At 35.5% G+C, this 20,938-nt stretch overlaps 1 protein-coding gene across 2 annotated transcripts in view; it reads right to left on the bottom strand.

Annotated features, from left to right (window-relative positions):
• Nucleotides 1-18,175, bottom strand: part of LOC129940687 (carotenoid isomerooxygenase) — a 32,265-nt gene extending 14,090 nt beyond the window's left edge. The window contains exons 1-2 of one of the 2 annotated variants that reach the window (XM_056049100.1): nt 17,927-18,175; nt 6,078-6,219 (exon numbers count right to left, since the gene is read on the bottom strand). In XM_056049100.1, coding sequence (XP_055905075.1) covers nt 6,078-6,219; nt 17,927-18,031 — 247 coding nt within the window. In that variant the 5' untranslated portion in view covers nt 18,032-18,175. The remainder of the gene's footprint in view (nt 1-6,077; nt 6,220-17,926) is intronic. The other variant, XM_056049101.1, reaches the window with a different exon arrangement.
• Nucleotides 18,176-20,938: the final 2,763 nt, after the last annotated feature.

The raw sequence follows: 20,938 nt of genomic DNA, 5'->3' as shown, positions 1-20,938 counted from the left end.
ACTTGGGTTTCACTTAGTGCCAAAACAGCTGGCCTGTTTAAAGCAGTATGGGAGTACACAGAAAGAAAATTCGCTCTAAGCCCACGAATATTACAATAATCTACCCTGAAATTTCCAGCCATTGCAAATAAAAGAATAACAAAAACCAAAACAGACGAAGACTTTAAGAAAAATATTACTGCGTTGAACCACAGAATGCTAATCGATACTTGAATACATTTTTCCTTTAGTTTATTTTCTTTTCAACCTCTCGTCTGTCGTCACTTCGTCAGAGCAATCAACCATTTTATGTTACTTATTTTTCAACTAAATATATATTCGTATATTGAATGTAAGTTCTAAAGTTTAATCTTCGTTTTCCTTTATTCTTTCACGATCCTCAACAAAAAATTATCGAGCTCGAGATTGTGACTAAGCTTGTTAGGGATGATCAAGAAGACCCTTTGAATCTCCGACATGGAGACGTATGATAAGATCAACTGTTTTTGGATTCTTCTTTGATGTCAAATGTTTGTTTAAAATTTTAGATTGTGTCCTGAGTTTATGTTTACATTGGAAGAAATACTTGCCCATAAGCAATAATTAAGAAATGTTCTTCCTGAAAAGGTAAATTTAATCTATTGTAAATTCTTTTACTAAATGCTTTTGGCGCTATAACGAATTGCCCATGTTTCCATCTTGTGGTAGCCATCCTAAAATTACGTACAGCTGCAGTTCTGAATTCGAATTTCAACATTAGAATGTCCAAGCTTAATACGGTTATATTAAAGGCCCCTAAAACTTATTAGGGACAACTTTTCACAACACATGACAATAAACAGCAGTATGGGACCATACACCATAGAAAATCATTGGAAAGGAAAGCAAAGTGAAAAATGTTTCTGTATTAGTTGCTGAAAGGATAGTCGTTCGTATGCAAGGTAGAAACAACATAATGGCCTTTGGAGGTGACTTTGCCCAGATTACGTAAGGAGAGAACTTAAAGCTTATTTAGCAGCTGCTCGAAGCGAAGACAAAACTGAGCTATAATGCTCATACACTTCGTGTCACATAAATAGGGAGAAGTTTTTTTTCGTTTTTCATTTGCCGATATATCTTTGGAAAAACCCAAATGTGAAATGAATGAGGTATGGTATTAAGTATCTTTTCCAATGAAAAAACAATTATTTAGACGGATTTGATTGATAAAGATGCTATTTTCATGATTTAAGAAAGGAAAAAATCTATATTGAAAACCGGCACAGCAAAGAAGGTGGTCCAATGGTATGGGCAGCAATTACCTATTACGGGAACCTGGAGCTGGATTTTCAAAGGTTTAAGATGACGGCAATCACTTACAAAATTGATTATGGAACGAGCTTTTATTTATAATCTCAATCCAAACATTTTTGCTTACAATATAAACTTAATACATACCTAAGGGTTTAAGTCCAAAACCCGGTTTTTGTGAAATTATCGGTTTTCGCCGAAAACCTACATCAAAAACTCAAGTTTTACCATTCATTTTTGGTAAACCACAGGTTTTCGTAAAGAACAAGTTTTATATAAAACCTCTCGAATACTAGTAGCATTTAAAAGTTGAACAAAACAAACAACCATTGACATACTATACATGGACTGCTAGTATATCCAACTTTACGATGGTTAAACTTTTAACGGACAAATCACTAGCGCAAGGAGGGCTATGCGGAAAAATTGTGTAACATTTACATTTAATACTCACAGCGCATAGCCTGCTTCTGCTTTATTTTGCACGAAATGTCAAAATTTTTCAATAACATACAAAAAAAACATAGGATCGTTTGTCTTCAACAAATTATACTAGATGGCAATACTTTCTATGTCATAAAAAGCTTATCTCAATAAAATACAAACAGATGTCGCTAAGTATTTCATAACTTTTTTTGCCACTGTGCCTGGAAGGGCTAGTGTAGCTAATTTGAAGTGGAACAATTTGTATTCAAAATTTGTATGGAAAATTCACGCCACTAGCAGTCCATGTAATAGTATGTCAATACAAACAAACCTTTTGAAACATTCAGCGCTCAAATTAATGTAAACAAAAAAGCTGATGGCTGCTGTCAAAACAAATATTTCATTTTGAAATAAATTTGGTCGTGGTAAGTAATATTATTTATACAATTTCCTTACAAAATAAGAATTATTTCTTTTTGAATTTTATTTACAGAATATGAAAGAGAAAAAAAAAACAAAAAAAGGAAACGTTGGGAGAGCTGCGTAGCAACAGAAAAAATTAAGGGAAAATTTGCCAACGTCGAGAATAAAAGCTCAAATGCTCTTTGTTAATCGAGGAACCGGAATCACTATCAACAACATCAAGAAGATCCTCAGCACTTTGGACAAACCATGCGAGTCCTCAAAGGAAGAAGCCAAAAAGATAGTCATGGAGAAATTGCAACCCATCATAACAGCTTCAGTGATCGCTTTGGATGAGCGTGATTTTGGTACGAATCTGGATTTAGGAATTGACCTTTTCTGCTCCGGCCATAAGGGCCTTCACGAAATCGTTCAGAATATTCTCAACCCCGAATATAATGGCGATTATAATATATATGGCCATTCTGAAGGCACATTTGACCAACAGAAGTAATAGTCATAAGCTCAGTATTTTGGATTGAATTTGTTGTGAAAGAAGAAGAAATGTTTTAAATAAAATTAATTGTTATTGCAAAAGTTTTGTTTGTTGTTGATTATATGATATATTTTCTAGACAATTAGCTTCTCCTTAGTGCATTGTTCGGACCGGTTAAAGTAAACAAAGAGGATAGCTGCAGCCAAGCGAGCTTTTAGTTGTTGTTGGTTCATGTCGTGAGCCCATTCCATCCGTCCCCAAAACTTCAGTTGAAACTCTTTCTATACGAGCTAGTGTCACGTTAAAATCAATTTGAATTCATTTTATTTTCACAAATAATTTGAGAAGAACACAACACAAGACAGCCGGTGTTAAACAAATTTAAATGTCAAATGAAAACTTGTAAATATTCGGTGTGAACGATTTTCAGGTTTTCGAAAACATTGTGCAGAAAACCCGGTTTTGGGTTTGGTGTGAAAAAGCTATATGACTTGATAAACGCAATTACATCAATGCTTTGACTCAAGAAGAAGAAGCAGCCGCAATTAGGTGTGACAGCAGAACCCTCTAAAGAATAACTAAGGATCTCGCTTCGTTATTAGAGAAGTGAGTATACTCTTTCATTTAAAGAAAATATGGAAGAAGTGAAAAGGAGCGTGTGGATTTTGAGTATGACTTAGTATCTGTCCAAGCTAAGTATCATGATAAATGTTTTTCAAATTTTGTATAAGTCAGTGGAAAGGGTGAGGCAGGCCGTCCATTAGATAAAAATATTAGAATTGCCTTGAAAGATTTTGTTCATTACATAGAAAATAATGACGATTGTCAATTCACTTTGGCTGAGTTAAAAAATACAATGAAGGATTACGTTCCAGATGATAAAACAATAATAAAAAAAACTGATTGCTCGATATGGGAATAAAAAATCATTAACAATTATTTGCTTTCAAGATACTGCAAGTAATATTTAAAAAAAATTCGTGGTACGAAGATAAAAAACAAAGTCATTGTGATGACCATCTTCGAATTGTAGAAGCTGCTGCATCAATAATTAAAGAAGATATTCGATCTGTTACAATTATTCATGACTCATATCCACTACCAAAAAAAGGAAAAAACAATGTTGAAACAAAAATATACACGACTGATAGCCTCAACAAATATCCACATTGCAAGAAAAATATTCTGTTTCTAAATTCCATGACCGAATGTGGTACAACTTCAGCACTTTTTGGAAAAGGAAAATTCAAAATCAAGAAGATGTTTGAACAAAGATCCGATTTAACCAATTCTGCAGAAATATTCCAGCAAGAAAATTGCTCTCGAGATGTCGTTGTCAATGTTGGGACTTCCACTAGCAATGTACGGTGCTCCAAAAGCAGAACTTTCGATATATACTTACAGATACTGTAGTTTTTCTAAGCTAACAAGGCAAAGAACAGCTGTAAAATTTCCATTATAACCACCTACTTCTTCAGCTGCTCAACAGCATATTTATCGAGTGTATTATCAAATACAAACCTGGCTAGGAAGAGAAATTGAACCAGAACATTGGGGTTGGGAGTTATAAAATAATATACTGCAACCAATATCAACCAGCACCCGATAATCTACTAAACACAATCTTCTGTAATTGTACAAAAGGTTGCAGCGGCAAAAAAATTGGATTGAGATGTTCAAAAGTGTGTGGACATTGCCGTGGCCGGTCATGCTTAAACGCAGAGTCAACCAATGATGAAAATGATGAAGATGTTGATTAAAATTATATATTAAAGTTAATTCTTCTGTATTTTTCTGTATCCAAAAAAAAAAATTTACAAAAAAATGCAGGAAGCTGCTCTAAGTGAAGAAAGAAAAAAGTTAGGATTCTCATACCGAATGAAAATGAGAGTGAAAGAATTACAATTCAATGCAAAACGCGATTATCGCAATTACATCAACGCTTGGCTCAAGAAAAAAAAGGAAATATGATAGCAGAATCTTCTATAGGATGACCAAACAGCTCGCTGGATTTCAGCAGCTGGATAACAACACCCGGTTAAAGATAGATATGGCTTCCTGATGATATTGGTTGAGAACCAGCTTGGAAAGCAATAGGAACATTTTTCTTTTGTACCGCGATCAAAGCACTGAAAAACATCAATGGGGAAGGACTATACGTCTATACGGCATTCTTAAAGAATTGTTTTAAGAAGCGCCAATAAGCAGCACGGTTTTCTAAATGCTTTCCCGAAAAGTGGAAAGCATTGTTTGTTTGTCAAGCTCCCAAAAAAAAATGTCCTAATAATATACGAAAACTGGAGACGTATTTGCGCGTTGCCAGTAGTCACCAAAATAGTAGAAAAGATTATCTTAGTCTTGACACTTGGCGCTAAACAAACAAGATTTCGCATTGGTCCTCCTGCAACACCTTGTGGCCCATTGTCGAACAGTGCGTTAAATCACTACTTCACCTGTTTTTCATGGATTTTGAGAAGGCTTTTAGACAACGTCAACAGGAAGTTTATCCGGCTTGCTTTGTGTAGAAGAGGTTTCCCGTATATGCTAATTTTTTTTTGATCAAGGTAGGTTGTTATAGGAGCTGGATAGGGCTGCGTACTGTCACCAATTCTTTTTAGTGATGTGCTGAGGGCGACTTTGACACGAAACGGATTAATTATATGGACTCTGACAACATATTTAAAACATCTAGACTACATACGAAATACATATGTATATGCTTACTGTCTTAAAGGATATTGGATGAAGAATGGAGAGAGAAGCAAGTGGTGCTGAAAATCGGCACTGGAAAAACTCTGTTGTTCAGCCTCGAAACCTGCCACTCATCCTCTCTGGTAAAAAATTGCTCAACAACCAGTTGAAAAAGTATAGAGTTTTTAGCATTTTGGATGTATGATCTCAATACTGAAGTCAGGATAAATCGCCAGCCAAAGAATCAACACTGTTAAACGGTTGAACCACATGGAAAATAACAGCAACTATTACCAGAAAATTGCAGATCTTCATTAATAAGCGCCTACGAAACATCTTACCGGTTTTCTGGCACAATCGTATATCCAATCATGAACTATATATGACAACGGTTTTCTTAACCCAATACGAAGACGCAAGTGGCAGTAGATTGGACACACGCTTTGAAAAGGTAATGGCTGTATTTCTGGATATTGAATCGAAAATTAGAAAATATGGACATACAGAATAAGAGAATTTCTAGTTTTCAGTCTCCTTGTTACAGTTTTCTTACTCCTTTCATGTTCATCCTCTATACATTTCGTTTAAATTTAAAATGAAAAACGGTCTCCAAAAACATTGCACATAAAACTACCTATCTATTAAAAATATTATATGCGACCACAATTCTTCAAATATAAAATGACTTATTTTATGTTTAAAATTTATCATGCTCTTTCTTTTATAAAATAGTATTTTTAAAATGTATATAATTTCATATGGCAATGATACAACATAGCAGAATCAAACAAACCTTTCACTTGTCCTTGAATTGGCTCAATTACTTCTTCTTTACAAGACCGAAGCCATACATCTGATGCACAGTTTGGAAAACATCGTCCACTTCCGTCAATACGTTCTGATTCTGGGTCATTTTGGCTAGCGTCATATTTAACCTTGAAAATAAAACCGAGTTCTTTTATTTATGAATGATAATTTGTTTAAAAAAAAAACACAAAACAAAACAAAACTTTCGTCCTTCGCTTTGAAAAAGCTAAATAAGAAAATAAAAAATCTAACCGTGAAGTCAAAAAAAAGATATACACAATATTAATCCGCTCACAAGGACAATTATATCTGAATGTCATTTGAATTTAGTTTCCATTTCGATTTTTTGGTTCAAAGCTAAACCATACAAATATTAAAACTACAATATACAAATAATGGCGTTTTCCAAGGAAAAAAATAAATCAATTTATTTTTGATTTAGATCTGTCAAAACATGAATTTCCTATTTTGCACTCCATGAAGCAAAATAAATTGATTTATTTTTGATTAAAGAGCAAATCTGCAGATCTATATTTTTTAGAATTACCCCTCTTCATATACAAGTATTTTAACATTGCAAGTAACTTGCAGCATTTTTTAAACGATGTTTTGACTCAACTTAACTTTATCTTCAATAAAGATTAAAAATACTCATCATTGATGTGCCAATTTTTAAGATACTAATTCTTTGTACAGGATAACAATACCCGTGTTTTTTTGGAATTCTATAAATACAGTTTAATAGAAAATTCCAAAGAAAGCGCATCGGCAGTAGCCAGATTTTTTTATTCAAACATTGGTACAATTGAATTGAGATGTTCATCTGTCAGAATAATAATTAAAAAACACACAAATAGAAGAAAGTTTTGTGAAAATCAAAAATCAAAATTAACTCAGCAACAAAAAAAATAACTGAAACTAATAAAATGGACAATTTTCAAGAATAAATGGTAAGAAAACATCCGGAAATTGAGATTCTATAAAAAAAAGTTCATTTAACAATTGCTTCAACGAGGGGGTTTGTTCGAAGAACACCATGAAGATTTATTTATTATAAGCTGGGTGGAATTATAGAAAAACTATATTATCTTTTCTATTGTTTTCTCTTGCAAAATAAGCCCAGTTTGTTCATTTTAACTAACAAAACTAAATAATATTAACAGTAATAGATTGATTTATTTCCCCAATGGGAAACACATGACTCAAAGTGCACAACTACTCAACGAACACAGCCATCAATCGTACCAAAATTTGAGAACGAAATCGCATAAGATCCATCGGAGACTCGTGTGAATTTCAAAAACCCATCCGTAGTAAGATTCTTCTTTAACTTTTATCGGTAGTATTCATACTACGGATATTGTTATTGTTAATCGTGTAAAATCCTAAAATCCTAAATAGATTTGCCAACAAAACACGGGTAATCTCATCTGTTTTGTCTCCATTCTAACTTCAGAACTATTTTAATCGAAAACTTCAAATACACATTAGGTTAGGTTAACGTGGCTGCGGATTTAGAATCCACACACTTAGGCCAAGAGAAAGGCCCATTGTGATACCACATGAATCTAGAGAATTACTTCTAACTAGTCGAACCATTTTGAGTTTTTTATAAAGCGAAGCTCAAAATGGTTCGTCCATGCAGCTCCTACAGAAGTCATTTGAGGCTACGCCAAGTCGTATTGCGTGTCTGCCTATAAGACAGTGTCCTGTAAGGACACCTATTAGGGAGCTAATATGAAGTCTGCTTTGAGATAACAAGTCTTTAGAGCGCTTTAGGTCCAGTTAAGGCCATATGAGTTTTGTGGCTGCACATGTTGGTAAGCCACCTAGAATTTGCTATCGCAAAAGCTGTTTCTTTTAGCATAAGTTTACATGTAGCTATCGGTATACCTATCTTCTCCCTTTCAGGTGAAATAGGTTTGACGGTTCCATTTTTAGCGAGTTCATCGGCTCTACAATTACCTGTGATGTCTCTGTGGCCCGGCACCCAACAGAGGTGAATGTTAAATTGCTGCGCCATCTCCATAAGAGACGATCGACAATCGAGGGCCGTCAAAGATTTCGTCGAGACACCGTCAAGGGATTTGATAGCAGCTTGACTGTCAGAGAAGATGCGGATATCAGAAGTTGATATCACGTTTTCTCTTAGCCAGGAGAGAACCTCTTTGATCGCTAAAATTTCCGCTTGAAAGACGCTACAATGATTATGGAGGCAGAATGAGATGCTTAGATTAAGCTTTTCTGAGTACACACCACTACCAACTCCCTCATTTGTCTTGGATCCATCTGTATAAAAATGAATACTTTTGTTATCCAGGAGTTTTTTGTCTTCCCATTCATCTCTGTATGGAATGGATACCTGGAAGTTTTTTCCAAATAGGGGTTTAGGTATAGTGTAGTCTATGTACTTTGGTATAGAACCAAAGAGGTTCAATATGATGGAGTGCCCCACATTGTTGTTGGTCCATTGAGATGAGGCGTCGAGTCTTATCGCTGTACTCGCTGCCACTTGTTTACTGAAGATGTCGAGGGGTGTCAGATGGAGGAAAGTGTCTAACGCTGCTGAGGGTGTGGTTCTCAATGCCCCGCTTATGCAGAGACATGCAGTGCGCTGAACTCTGCTGAGTATGTCGCAGTATCTGACTTTCTCCAGTGCAGTCCACCATACTGCAACCCCGTACATAAGTATTGGTCGGATGACCGATGTGTATAGCCAGTAGGTTATGCGAGGTTGAAAACCCCATTTGCTTCCTATAGCTTTCTTGCAAAGGAAAAGAGCTACTGTAGCTTTTTTAACTCTTTCCTGTATACTGGATTTCCAACTTAATTTTTTGTCCAATATCAGACCAAGGTATTTGGCTTCATTGGTAAAAATTAGTGGTATACCTTTTATTGAAGGAGGTACAATTACTGGGATCTTGTATTTCCGTGTGAAAAGGACGAGGTCTGTTTTTTGAGGATTAATACTAAGTCCGCAGTTATCCATCTAGTGAGCATATTGAGTGCATTTTGGAGGAGGTCTCTCAGTGTATTAGGATGTTCCCCTGTGACAGCGATAGCAACATCATCGGCATACGCAACCACTCTGTAGCCATCCCTCTCAAGGGATATTAGTAGTTGGTTAACCACTATGTTCCACAGGAGAGGGGACAGAACACCACCTTGCGGAGTGCCTCTACTGACAGACCTTTTTGTGCAAAAATCTCCCAAACTAGAGTTGATGATCCTGCTTTTTAGCATTAGATTAATCAACTCACAGATTGAGTATTCGACGTTTAAGGTAGTCATAGCAGAAGTGATAGCGGATGTGTCAACGTTGTTGAAAGCGCCCTCAATATCCAAGAAGGCCACCATAGTGTATTCCTTTTTCTCTAGGGAGTATTCGATAGTTCTTACCAGAGTGTGCAAGGCTGTTTCTACCGATTTCCCTTTGCAGTAAGCATGCTGAGACATTGATAGTCTCTTCTCAATGTTGTTACGTATATGGATATCGATCAATCGTTCCAGAGTTTTGAGAATGAAAGATGATAGGCTAATAGGTCTTAGGTCCTTAGGGTTGACATGCTAGCATTTGCCCGCCTTGGGAATGAAAACTACCTTTACATCTCTCCAGCGCTGAGGTATATAGACCAGATTTATACAACTTTTAAAGATCATCTCAATGATGGGCGAATTTATATCAATGGTATATTGTAGCTCAGCTGGTATGATTTGATCTGGACCTGGAGATTTAAAAGGTTTGAAACTATTCAGAACCCATGTCAATTTTTCTTTTGTAACCAGACCTTGAGGAAAAATTAAGTTAATACCCGACCCAGGACTGTATGTTGTATTAACGGATTGGGAGCTATCTGGGAAGTGGGTGTCTAATAGCAGGTTTAGCGTTTCTTCGCAAGAGTTAGTCCATGTACCATCTGAGTTTTTAAGACAACTAGGCATGGTTGGATTTGTGGAGAGAATCTTCCTTATCCTTGATGCCTCCGCGGATTCTTCTATTGAGTTACAGAAGGATCTCCATGAGGATCTTTTGGCTATTCTCAATTCTAGTTTATACTTTTTGAGAGATTCTTTATAGGAATCCCAATCTTGGGGATGTCTAGTCTTTTTTGCTAATACACATTACATCCATATATATTTGCTAAGCTAGTAAAAGACTGAATTTCACCTCCAAAGCCGAGGTAAGCAAGAGATCAACTAAAATACTGAAAAATTAAATGTTATCTATAAGGATGTTAATTTTAGTTTGGGGTTATTTCTATATGAGTAGGTATACTTTAAATTCCTTTGAATCATGTCCTAATAATCATAAAACTAGCCTCATTATTTTAAGATGTCATTTAGTTTTGTTTGTACATTTTATGACTAACCATTTTCACAATGGTGATAAATATCTAAGCAAATCCGTGAAAATCTTTTCCTTAAGCTTATTAAAAGCAACACCATGACTTTTTTTATATACATTTAGTTTCTATTTATTTCTAACTAGGGGTTATTCCACCCTGATTCTTTGTTTTAAAAAGTTGAACAATATATTGGATCATAGATAAATTGAGAACACGTGCAGTGTGTTTTATTGTTTTGTTTATGTGTTTATATTAAAACAATTTGTAAAAATAATGAATCTATGAATAGCTGTGGGGGCTAGATGTTCTCGATCAGGTCGAGGAACGTTTGAGGCTGAAAATTCGGAACTATCAGAAAATTTTATATTATTGGTTCTATTGTGTAGGGTGTCTTTTTTTTAGTTGTCTATGGTTTGACATTTGTTTGTGTTTTGACATTTGAGATTGTCAAACTGTGTTGACATTGGATAGGTTCAGACAACTTGCAGTGAACTTAATTTGCAGTGAACTGCATTCTTTGAACTCAAATTTTGAACAGCAGCTAGTTACTTTTTCAAGTGTCATACATTTCAAACTCAGAACTTTACTTAACGACTAACTTCTACCTTCAGTTTATCGTACAAAAACTACCAAAAACAATATTGTCACTCCTCAGGCAAGCTACACGTCAATCAACAATTGTATTGGCTGCGTTCAATCTCAGACAGATAGGGTATCCGGATACCTTTTTGTTATTGTTTTACGTGTAACATAACAGCTGAAGAAATACAGCTGTGATTTTAAAAAAGGAATCCAAAGGTATCCAAGAATTTTTGGGGTATGTAAGTATCTGACAGAACAGCTGATTCAACACATGGTTGAATTGCTAGAAACTTAAAGATTGATTTCAGCTTTTTATATTTGTTGGTAAACAAAAATATACGTACATAAATGGTTGAAAACCGGAGATTTCGCAAGTAAATTATTAATCGTATAGAATTCAATTGAGCTAAGAGGAAATTTAACATAGCTTACAGATTAAGGTTCTCTTATTAATTAAATTGTTACGCTCCTATCAATTCATCATCGTCCGACGAATCAGTTGAATTATCCGTCAAATGTTTTATTTTACAACAATTTTGACTTCGAAGCTTAAATGTTTCTCTGCTTTTTAAGAACAGCTGAAAGTTGCTTTTATTTTTTGACAGCTATCCAACTCGTTCAACAAGGTAACTAAAAATCCACCAATCCAAGATACTCTATCTAACACGGGATTGAACGTAGAAATTTTGTATTGTAAAAATATATTACTTATTTCTTTTCCAACTTGACAAGGAACCCTTTTCCAAAAAACATTAAATAAAATAAAGAAAAAATTATAGAGAAATAAAGTTCAACTTTCAGTTGAATGAAAAAATATGGTTTACTGTCATTTTTTTTTTCAATTTTTCAAGTAAGCTTTTTACAGAAAGCATTAAATGAAGTTGTGCTGAAAATATATAAAACATAGAGTAATAAAGTTCGGCTTTCGGTTGAATGAAAAAGCATTATTAATAGTCATTTTGACAAAAGTAGACTTGACTTGATAGTTAGGGATATTTTACTTTCTTTCCAATAAAGTTGCTTTATTTGGAAGTCAGTTTTTTGACAGCTAGCCAATCAAAAACCAGAAACTTGCCTTAGTTTGAAGTCCCTTATGTCGCCTGAACCTGCCCATTATGTCAAAACATTGATATATTCATGACAAAAGTCACTTAAGAATTAAAAACTAACAACTTTTTTAAAAATTCTGTACTTCAAAATGCTCGATATGGGCAGATTCAGACAACACCAGGTACTTTATTTGCATTCAACTGCATTCTTTGAACGTAAATTTTAAGCAAGGCAATTAGTTAGTTTTTTAAGTGTCACAAACTTGAAACTATATTTCACTAACCTGTACCTACAGTTGATCGTGCAAAAACTACTAAAAACAAAAAACACTCATCAGGCAAGCTACAAGACTACCTTGACTTGTATTTTGTATTTTAAAGAAATGTTACTTATTCCTTTTCCAATTTTACACGGAACCCTTTTACATAAAACATCAAATAGAATTGTGCAAAAAATAAATAAATCATGGAGTAATAAAGTTCAGCTTTCAGTAGAATGCAAAATTATAACTAGACGTCATTTTGACGTCACTGGAATTGACTTGATAGATAGTAAGGGGGATTTTACTTGGCTAACTTTCCATTCAACTTTCCAATAAAGTTGCCTAAATTGGAATGCACTTTTTGGTAGCTGGCCATTCAGATACCAGAAACTTGCTTTATTTTCAAAGCCCTTTTGTCGTCTGAACCTGCCCCTTCTTGTTCAGAGAGTTTTGCAATTTATCATGAAATGTTTAACGCCAGAACAACGCTTCTTAATAGTGAACATTTACTTTGAAGAAATAAATAGAGCACTTCGCCTATTATATGTACGTAGTGATGAAGGCATGTTCATAAGTCTGCAAAAGTTTTTTTTAAGTCGGCAATTGCCGTATATGGATTTAAGACAATATTCAAGCCAACAGCAAGTCACCATTTCTATTCAAATAAACTGTTTGGTGCTGTTTACACGCTGTGGATTTACAGACGGTTGTAGATCCATGATGACTGAACTTTTGTTTCCAAAAAATTAGTCGCAACTTGTTACATAAACCAAGTTAAACCATTAATTGATTGCTTAATTTGTTTTGTGAACTGGTCCTATTCTCCTATTGTCTGCGGCCCCTCGTTTGTGGAGTTATGTTAAAGTATTGGAAACCTTTGCTGACGTTCAAATGTATTGAAAAAGGGATTAAATAAAATTTAAATAAAGTTTTCTAGATAATATATCTTCACGAATTACGTTCTTAAGCTCTTAAATTAATTTGATCATTGGGGTGGGCCTTATTTTCCACGTAGCCCCAAAATAAAAAGTCTGAAGGTGTTAAACCTCTCTGCCGTATTATGTAAACATCTGAAGCCGTTCATCAACAACCTGAACGGTCCTTATAAGTGTGGCTTTTGACCAGGAAAGTCCACGATCGACCAAATATTCACACTACGGCAGATCTTGGAAAAACCCCAGGAGCTTCAAATCGACACCCACCATCTCTTTATCGATTTTAAAGCCGCGTATGACAACATCCATAGGGAAGAGCTCTGTCTAGTTTTGGCATCCCTGTCAAACTTATCCGTTTGTGCAGAATAACGATGGAGAATGCACGCTGCTCCATCAAGATCGTAAAAGATCTTACCGATGCATTTGATGTCAAAAAAGGTTTTAGACAAGGCGATGCACTATCATGCGACTTCTTCAACATCGTTCTGGAAAGAATTGTGCAAAACGCAACCGTGAACACTAGAGGCACAATCTTCCAAAGGTCCATCAAATTACTCGGATACGCAGATGATATTGACATAATTGGAAGATCAAAGCGTGATGGCAGTGGAGCGTTTTTGAGCATTGCGACGGAAGCGAAGAAGATGGGTTTAGTGGTCAATGAGGGCAAGACCAAGTATATGCTGTCATCAAAAAAGGACACTGAACAACGACGTCTTGGACAAAACGTTGCCATGGACAGCTATAACTCTAAGGTATTTAAGGACTTTGTCTACCTGGACAACGACACCAGCGCTGAAATCAAACGATGAATTACTCTTTCAAATCGCTGCTTCTTTGAACTTAGAAGGCAATTGAGAAGTAAAGTCCTCGCTCGGGCATCTTTAATCACAATCTATAAGACACTCTTAATCCTGGTTCTCATTTATGGATTTAGGATGCTTCAAGAGAAAAATTCTTTGGGTGATTGTTGGTCCCGTCTGCATGGATGAAGAATGGAGGAGAAGATATATCGACGAACCGTACGGGCTGTACAGCGAACTGACCTAGTAAACAGAATTAAAGTCTAACGAATTAGATGGCTAGGTCATGTAGAGCAAATGTACATCAACGAACCAGCCCGGATGGTCTTCGGATCCAATCCCGAAGTACGGCGCAGTAGAGAAAGACCACGACAAGGTGGCGGATGCAGGTGGGTGAAGACCTCAACCAACTTTGCGTGCGAAACTAGAGACAGCTAGCTAGGGACCGAGCTGGCTGGAGACGCATGTTAGTTGCGGGCCAGGTCCGCCCTGAACTGTAGCGCCACCTTAAGTAAGTAAGTAAGAAGGTGTTAAACCACAAGGTCTCGATGGCCAGTTTCGATACCACGGTCATAATTGTTTGGTTCCTAGTATGGAATGTATGACGCCATTTGTAATGAAATGTAACAATTTAAATTTAAACAAGTTAAATGCATCATGTATCATTCCATTTTTCGAAGTAACGTATCTTTTGATTGTTTAATGTCAAAATATACCACTTTTCAAAAGTGACAGTTTCATAAATACAGTGATGTTTAAGATGGCACCTATTATTTTAAAACCCTATACCTAAATAGGGAACCACTTCGAAATGAAAAGTAAACCATGCGTTATGTTATTTATTAAATTCATTCAATTGGTGGTTTTAACAAAAAATAAAGAGTATATAAATTGTTAATAGATTAACCAGTTATATTTTATTTTTTCGTTTAAAAACAATCAAATCAAATGGGGTGGCGCAACAGTCCGTTGTGAACCAGGGCCTAGTGGCTTACAACTCTCAACCATTCCTGTGTGCGAGTACTGTTGTCAGGAATGGAAGGGACCTACAATTTAAGGCCGAATCCGAACGGCTAATTTGAGAAAGCACTTTTTCATGACAAGAATTACTCTTGAAGGATTTGTCAATTCCTCGCAAGAGGCAGTACCCGCGAAAATTATTTTTTTTTTTTTTTTTTTTTTTTTTAAACAATGTCTCAGCTAAAATGATGCAATGTGTAGGTTTCATAAAAAAAGCTGTTTTAACTGTGGAAAAAAGTCGTAAAATGTTCTTAGTATTTTGTAGGATACCCTTTTTGCTTAAGCACTGACACCAGTCTCTTTGACATTGATTTAACAAGCTTTGAGGTGCATTCCAAGGATATTGTGCACCATTCTTCCAAAAGTGCCTTTTTAGATCTTCCTTGGATGAAATCACATGTTTTCGAATTTCTCGCTCCATCTTCGACCATACATTTTCGATGGCATTTAGGACTGGCGTCTGGGCAGGTGGTTGCATGACATGAGGGCAGCTCCAGATTAATTAAGTTTGCACAATTCCAAACCTGTGTTTAGGTCGTTATCTTGATATAGTCGAAAACTGTCCTTGATATTGGGGTTTTCATTACTTTGCAACAAGTTTTGCTTCAAAATATCTAGATGCATGTTTTTGTCTATATTATCTTTCATAAAAACCACGTTACCTACGGCAGCAGAAGACATACAGCCCCACACCATAACATTCTCCGTATTTGTCTGCCTCCAAACGTACCCCTTACCATCCGATCCGCCAAGATTAAATTTACTTCCATCAGTAAATATTACGGTGTCCCAAAAAAAATTCGTCCATTTAAAGATGCTCACGAGCAAATTTAATTCCTTTTATTTTGTGTTTACTGCTGATGAAGGGCAATCGGCATCATTTAAGATCCGGCTTATTGTCTCAGCGCCGCACTTTTTATGGAAATATTTTGTCAGCTTCTTGGGCTAATTGTAGTACCCGTGGCATGATGGTTAGTGCGTTGGACTGTCATGCCAGAGGTCTTGGGTTCGATCCCTGCCTATGCCATCTAAAGTACAGCCTCTTGCGAGGAATTGACAAATTTTCCAAGAGTAACTCTTGTCGTGAAGAAGTGCTTTCTCAAATTAGCCGTTCGGAATCGGGATATAAACTGTAGGTCCCCTCCATTCCTGACAACATTACTCGCACACAGGAATGGTTGAGAGTTGTAAGTCACTAGGCCCTGGTTCTTCATGGACTGTTGCGCCACCCAATTTATTTATTTTATCTTGGGCTAATTTTGGTGCACTTAAGGTAGGATCTTCCTTCATTTTTCTTACAATGCATCGGCAATCACTATATTTCATTTGGAGCTTCTTTTACCTTACTGACCACTCGATTTTCACGGATATAACGTTCAATTATGTGTTGCACTGTTGAAGAATTAATTTTTACCATTTCTGCAATTTTTCGTTGGCTTTTTCCATCTTTTAAATGTTTAATTATTAGTTCGCGGGTTTCAATACTCGTATGGCATCCCATTTTGAAAACATAAGTTCGAAATATTTTATTATGCGATTGAAACACAAATGAAATTGAAAAGGAGCTGTTACTTCAAATTCATTATACAACAAAGTCAATACATTATACTACCGTTAAAACTGAGTGCATCATTCTGGCTGAGACATTGTTTCTAAACAAAATAATTATTATGACTGGTTAAGCTATTAAAAATTTATAAATTCTTCATTTTTCGTTAAAATAATCTTTGGAATAAACATAATAAATAATATAACGTATGGTTTTCTTTTCATTTTCAAGCGGTTCCATTGTTATTTAAGTTTTTCAGCAAAGAAATTGAGTGCATCATTTTGGCTGGGAGCCACTGTACGTTCAAAGAATGAAGTTGACTGCAAATGAAGTCCATTTTGTTTTCTGAATCAATGTCAAATATAGAGCTTAAGCAACGATCACACTTTTGACAGGTATGTTGGATTCCTGTTGCTCCGATAATAAAAAACTAAAAACACAAATTTCACAGACTAAAATACATTATATTGCAGATCCGTGCAACGAAGGGTTAAACAAATTGAGTTGTGGCCATAATAATATCTGTTTCAAAATTTAAACGCATTCAGTAACTTAAGTTTCAGATCACATTGGACTTACAAAAAAACAAATATTATTTGAAGTCATGTCACATTACTTATTATAGTTTTTAATTCTATATAAATATATTTTGCTGCTTTAAATAGAATATTTTTTTATATTTTAATTGTAAAGTTGGTAAAATAAACCAAAAACATATTAAAGGTTTATGTAACTAGAAATAAAATTAGTGTAGATGAATTCACAATTAGTTTTGAAAATAATGAGCACGTTCTTTTAAAACATTTCATATTGATACAATTCGTGTGACATTTGAAAGAACAGATCCACTATTCATTTTTTGGTTAAGGACTGTTTCTTTTTTTCATTTCAGAACGAAAATATTAATTTTGTCAGTGCGCTCGAAAAATTGGATAAGCACTCAAATTTGTTAATTAAAAAGTTAAAAAAAGGATTAAAACTCGTTTTTAGAAAAAAAAATCAATAATAATGGATGACACTTAGATGACAAGCACAGCCAACTGACATTTTGAGTCTTGTTTTTTAAACGTTTACATTTGACACTTTATTATAGATTTCTAATCGAATATACCAAATATTAATCAATTTCTTTTCAAATTATTTTAAATTGTTTTATTTTAATATTATTTCTTATATATTTTTGAAATAATTATTTTTTTTGAATTGTTTGGCATTCTTTCTTGAGGTTTAACAAAAATTAAATTACTTTCTAATAATTTAAATAATTATTTTAAGAAACACAACTAACCGCAAAAACGTCTCGAATAAAACTTTTCAGGACTCCATCTCCCATTTTGTTTCGAATCCTTTTAATCCTTTGGATATTTATTTTTGAAATGATATTTGAAATCATGCACTTGATAATAATAACTTCTTTTCTTAAGCCCAACGACGCACGATGAGGTAAATTGCAAACGTCTAATTCAGATTTATTTTTTAAAAGACCGTTAGAAGTGTATCCGTTGAAATCTTACTGCAAACTAAAGGAATAATTTCAAAAAATTATTTTCCATATAGAACAGACGTATAGTCACAATGTTTAGTAGTTATTGAAGCCGCTTGGCGGCGGCCGGCACGGTGACGGCGAGTTCATGCAAAATACCTACCTTCATATTTTACTGTGGTGGAAAATAATCCATCCCCTCATATTCTACGTAGAAGGGCAGTATTCTATATGGAGATGATTTAATGCAAAACCGTAAATATTTCATTCCACATTTGTTCTCTTGAGGAGGGGGTTGAGGGTGTGCGAAAATAAGCTTTCCACATATAACTATGAGTACATGTGGTGGCGTTCAAGTTAATAACAACTATAGGAGTATATGCGTCCCATTCAATTAGACTTTGACTTATCCATGGTCGACGACGACGATGAACGACGAACGACGACAAACTTTAGGGGTTTCTTGCATATCCATGATATATTTACCTTCTCTATGCCAAAGTCCAATAAGTAAGCCTCTAAACTATGCCGAGCGCCGATGATGGGTCTTTGAGCAGATGTTTTATTTCTACTACAACGCGTATTTTTGAAATTCCTTAAATTCCTAATGTGGGGTAGAAAACAACTGGCTTGGCTGCCCTGGGCTGGGCAGCACGGTATACCTATACAATGCGACCTTGACTTGTTGAATAAATTGTAACCTGAGACACGATGGGAAATTATGGCGAGGCGTGGGATAGGAAAATATATAAGCGAAATTGTGAATGGAAACAAAATACTTGCGTATTTTAGTGTTGTTTTATAATTACGTTGTTGAATTGTAATCACTAATAAAAGGGATCTACACGTAGAGAAAAAAACAAGATTGGTCAGCTGCCGAAAAAGTTGCATTCCAATAAAGTTTAAATATATTGGGTAGTTGACTGAAAAGTTAGTAAACAAAATATATCCTTTAATACCAAGTCAAGACTGTTTTGTTAAAAGGGGCAGGATCAGACAACATAAAGGGACTTCATTTGCAGTCAACTGCATTCTTTAGACGGGAATTTTGACAATCGGTAACTCGTTAGTTTTTGAAGTGTCATAAATACCAAACTCAGAACTTTTCTTCACTAACCTCTATTGTCCGCAAGTCCCTACCCACTATCAGTGAACAAACCGAATATGCCCTCTCGTTGGTAAGCAAATTGGACTAGGATAGGTTCAAAAAGGCATCGATTGCCTTTTACTCCTGCAATAGAATTTTCGGGAAAACCTGGAAACCAAACCCTAAAATTATCAGATGGATGTATTCGACAATAATTAGACCAATACTAACCTATGATAATTTGGTATGGTGGAAAGCTTTAGAAAAGAGCACGAACCTGAAAACTTTGACAAAAGTTCAAAGACTTGCGTGCACTGGCATTACGGGAGCAATGAGATCCACTAAAACTGCGGGACTGGAAGTTATACTCAATCTAATTTCCCTAGACCTCCTTATTCAAGAATCTGCAGCCAAAGTGCCCTGAGATTTAGTCAAACTAAAGACTCATAAAGTTATGGGTCATAGTATTACAACAGACGGTAAAATACCCGAACTTGATTTTCATTAACCATTCCAGGCTGCCATCCCAAGCAGAGAGGAATGGATAGATAATATACCATACTCCAGTGAGTCGTCAATAGCTTTCTATACTGATGGCTCTAAAATGAACACTGGTGTAGGGGCCGGCTTCTATTCTGAAGCTCTCAAATTAACTGCCTCGCTTAGGCTTCCAAACTACAGTAGCGTCTTCCAAGCGGAGGTCCTGGCAGTGCAAACAGCTGCTAAAAAGGTATCAATGATGGCGATACCACGAGCTGATATCACCTTTTACATTGATTGAGGTAAAATCAAAGCTTGTGTCATGCTGCCGCGAAGAGCTTAAGGTTCTTGGCGCACAGCGCAACTTAGACTCTGCTGGATCTCAAGCCACCGCGATATACTAGGCAACGAGAATAAGCAAGATTAGGGTCAATGCTTGACGTAAGCTAAATTCAGCTAGTACCCTTACCTGTTATTTAAAACGGGAAATCTGAAAAAGAATAACTATCAAGGCCGATGAAAGGTGGAACCTTTTTGACACCTGTGGCACTACAAAAAAGATTTGGCCTGTTTTAACAAACAAAGAACGGAAAGAATTATGCAGCTACAAAAGAGATCACTTCAATCTCATGTAAGCATTATCACCGGACATAATCTTTTAGGTTATCATATGAAAAAGATGGGAATCAGTTCAGATGATCTATGCAGAGGATGCGGTTACGAGGAGGTGCATGAAGACACTCCGCACTTTCTGTGCCAATGTCCCGCACTTCCCATCAAAGGAAGAAACTGCTTGGCAACTATTTCTTGGGGGATTTAGAAGAACTCTCTAGTACGCCAGGTACGAAAATTCTGAACTTCGTCAAAGCCTCTAAATGGCTTGACTAACTGAACACATAGGTTTTTCTTATTAGCTTGAGTAGAAATACTCACGGGTTTCACTCCATTGTATTCTGTATTGATCTCAGTGTGACGGTAAAGACATCAACTGTCAGCCTCTCAGCCCAACCTCTACCGTCAGTTTATTGTACAAAAACTACTTAAAAAATGATTGCCTACAAAACATTCCTCAGGCAGGCTATAAGTTCATTACGATTTGTATTGTGTATAGTAATGAAATATTAATTATTTCCTGTTCAATTTGGCATGCAACATTTTTACACAACATATTAAATGGAATTATTCAGAAAATAAATGAAATAAATAATGAATGAAAAAACAAGATCAACTGTCATTTTGACATAAGAAGA

Source organism: Eupeodes corollae, chromosome 1, assembly GCF_945859685.1.
Source record: "Eupeodes corollae chromosome 1, idEupCoro1.1, whole genome shotgun sequence".
In the NCBI taxonomy this organism is placed as follows: domain Eukaryota; kingdom Metazoa; phylum Arthropoda; class Insecta; order Diptera; family Syrphidae; genus Eupeodes; species Eupeodes corollae.
The sequence above is the reverse complement of the archived record's forward strand: the minus strand, read 5'-3'. Positions and strand labels throughout refer to the sequence as shown.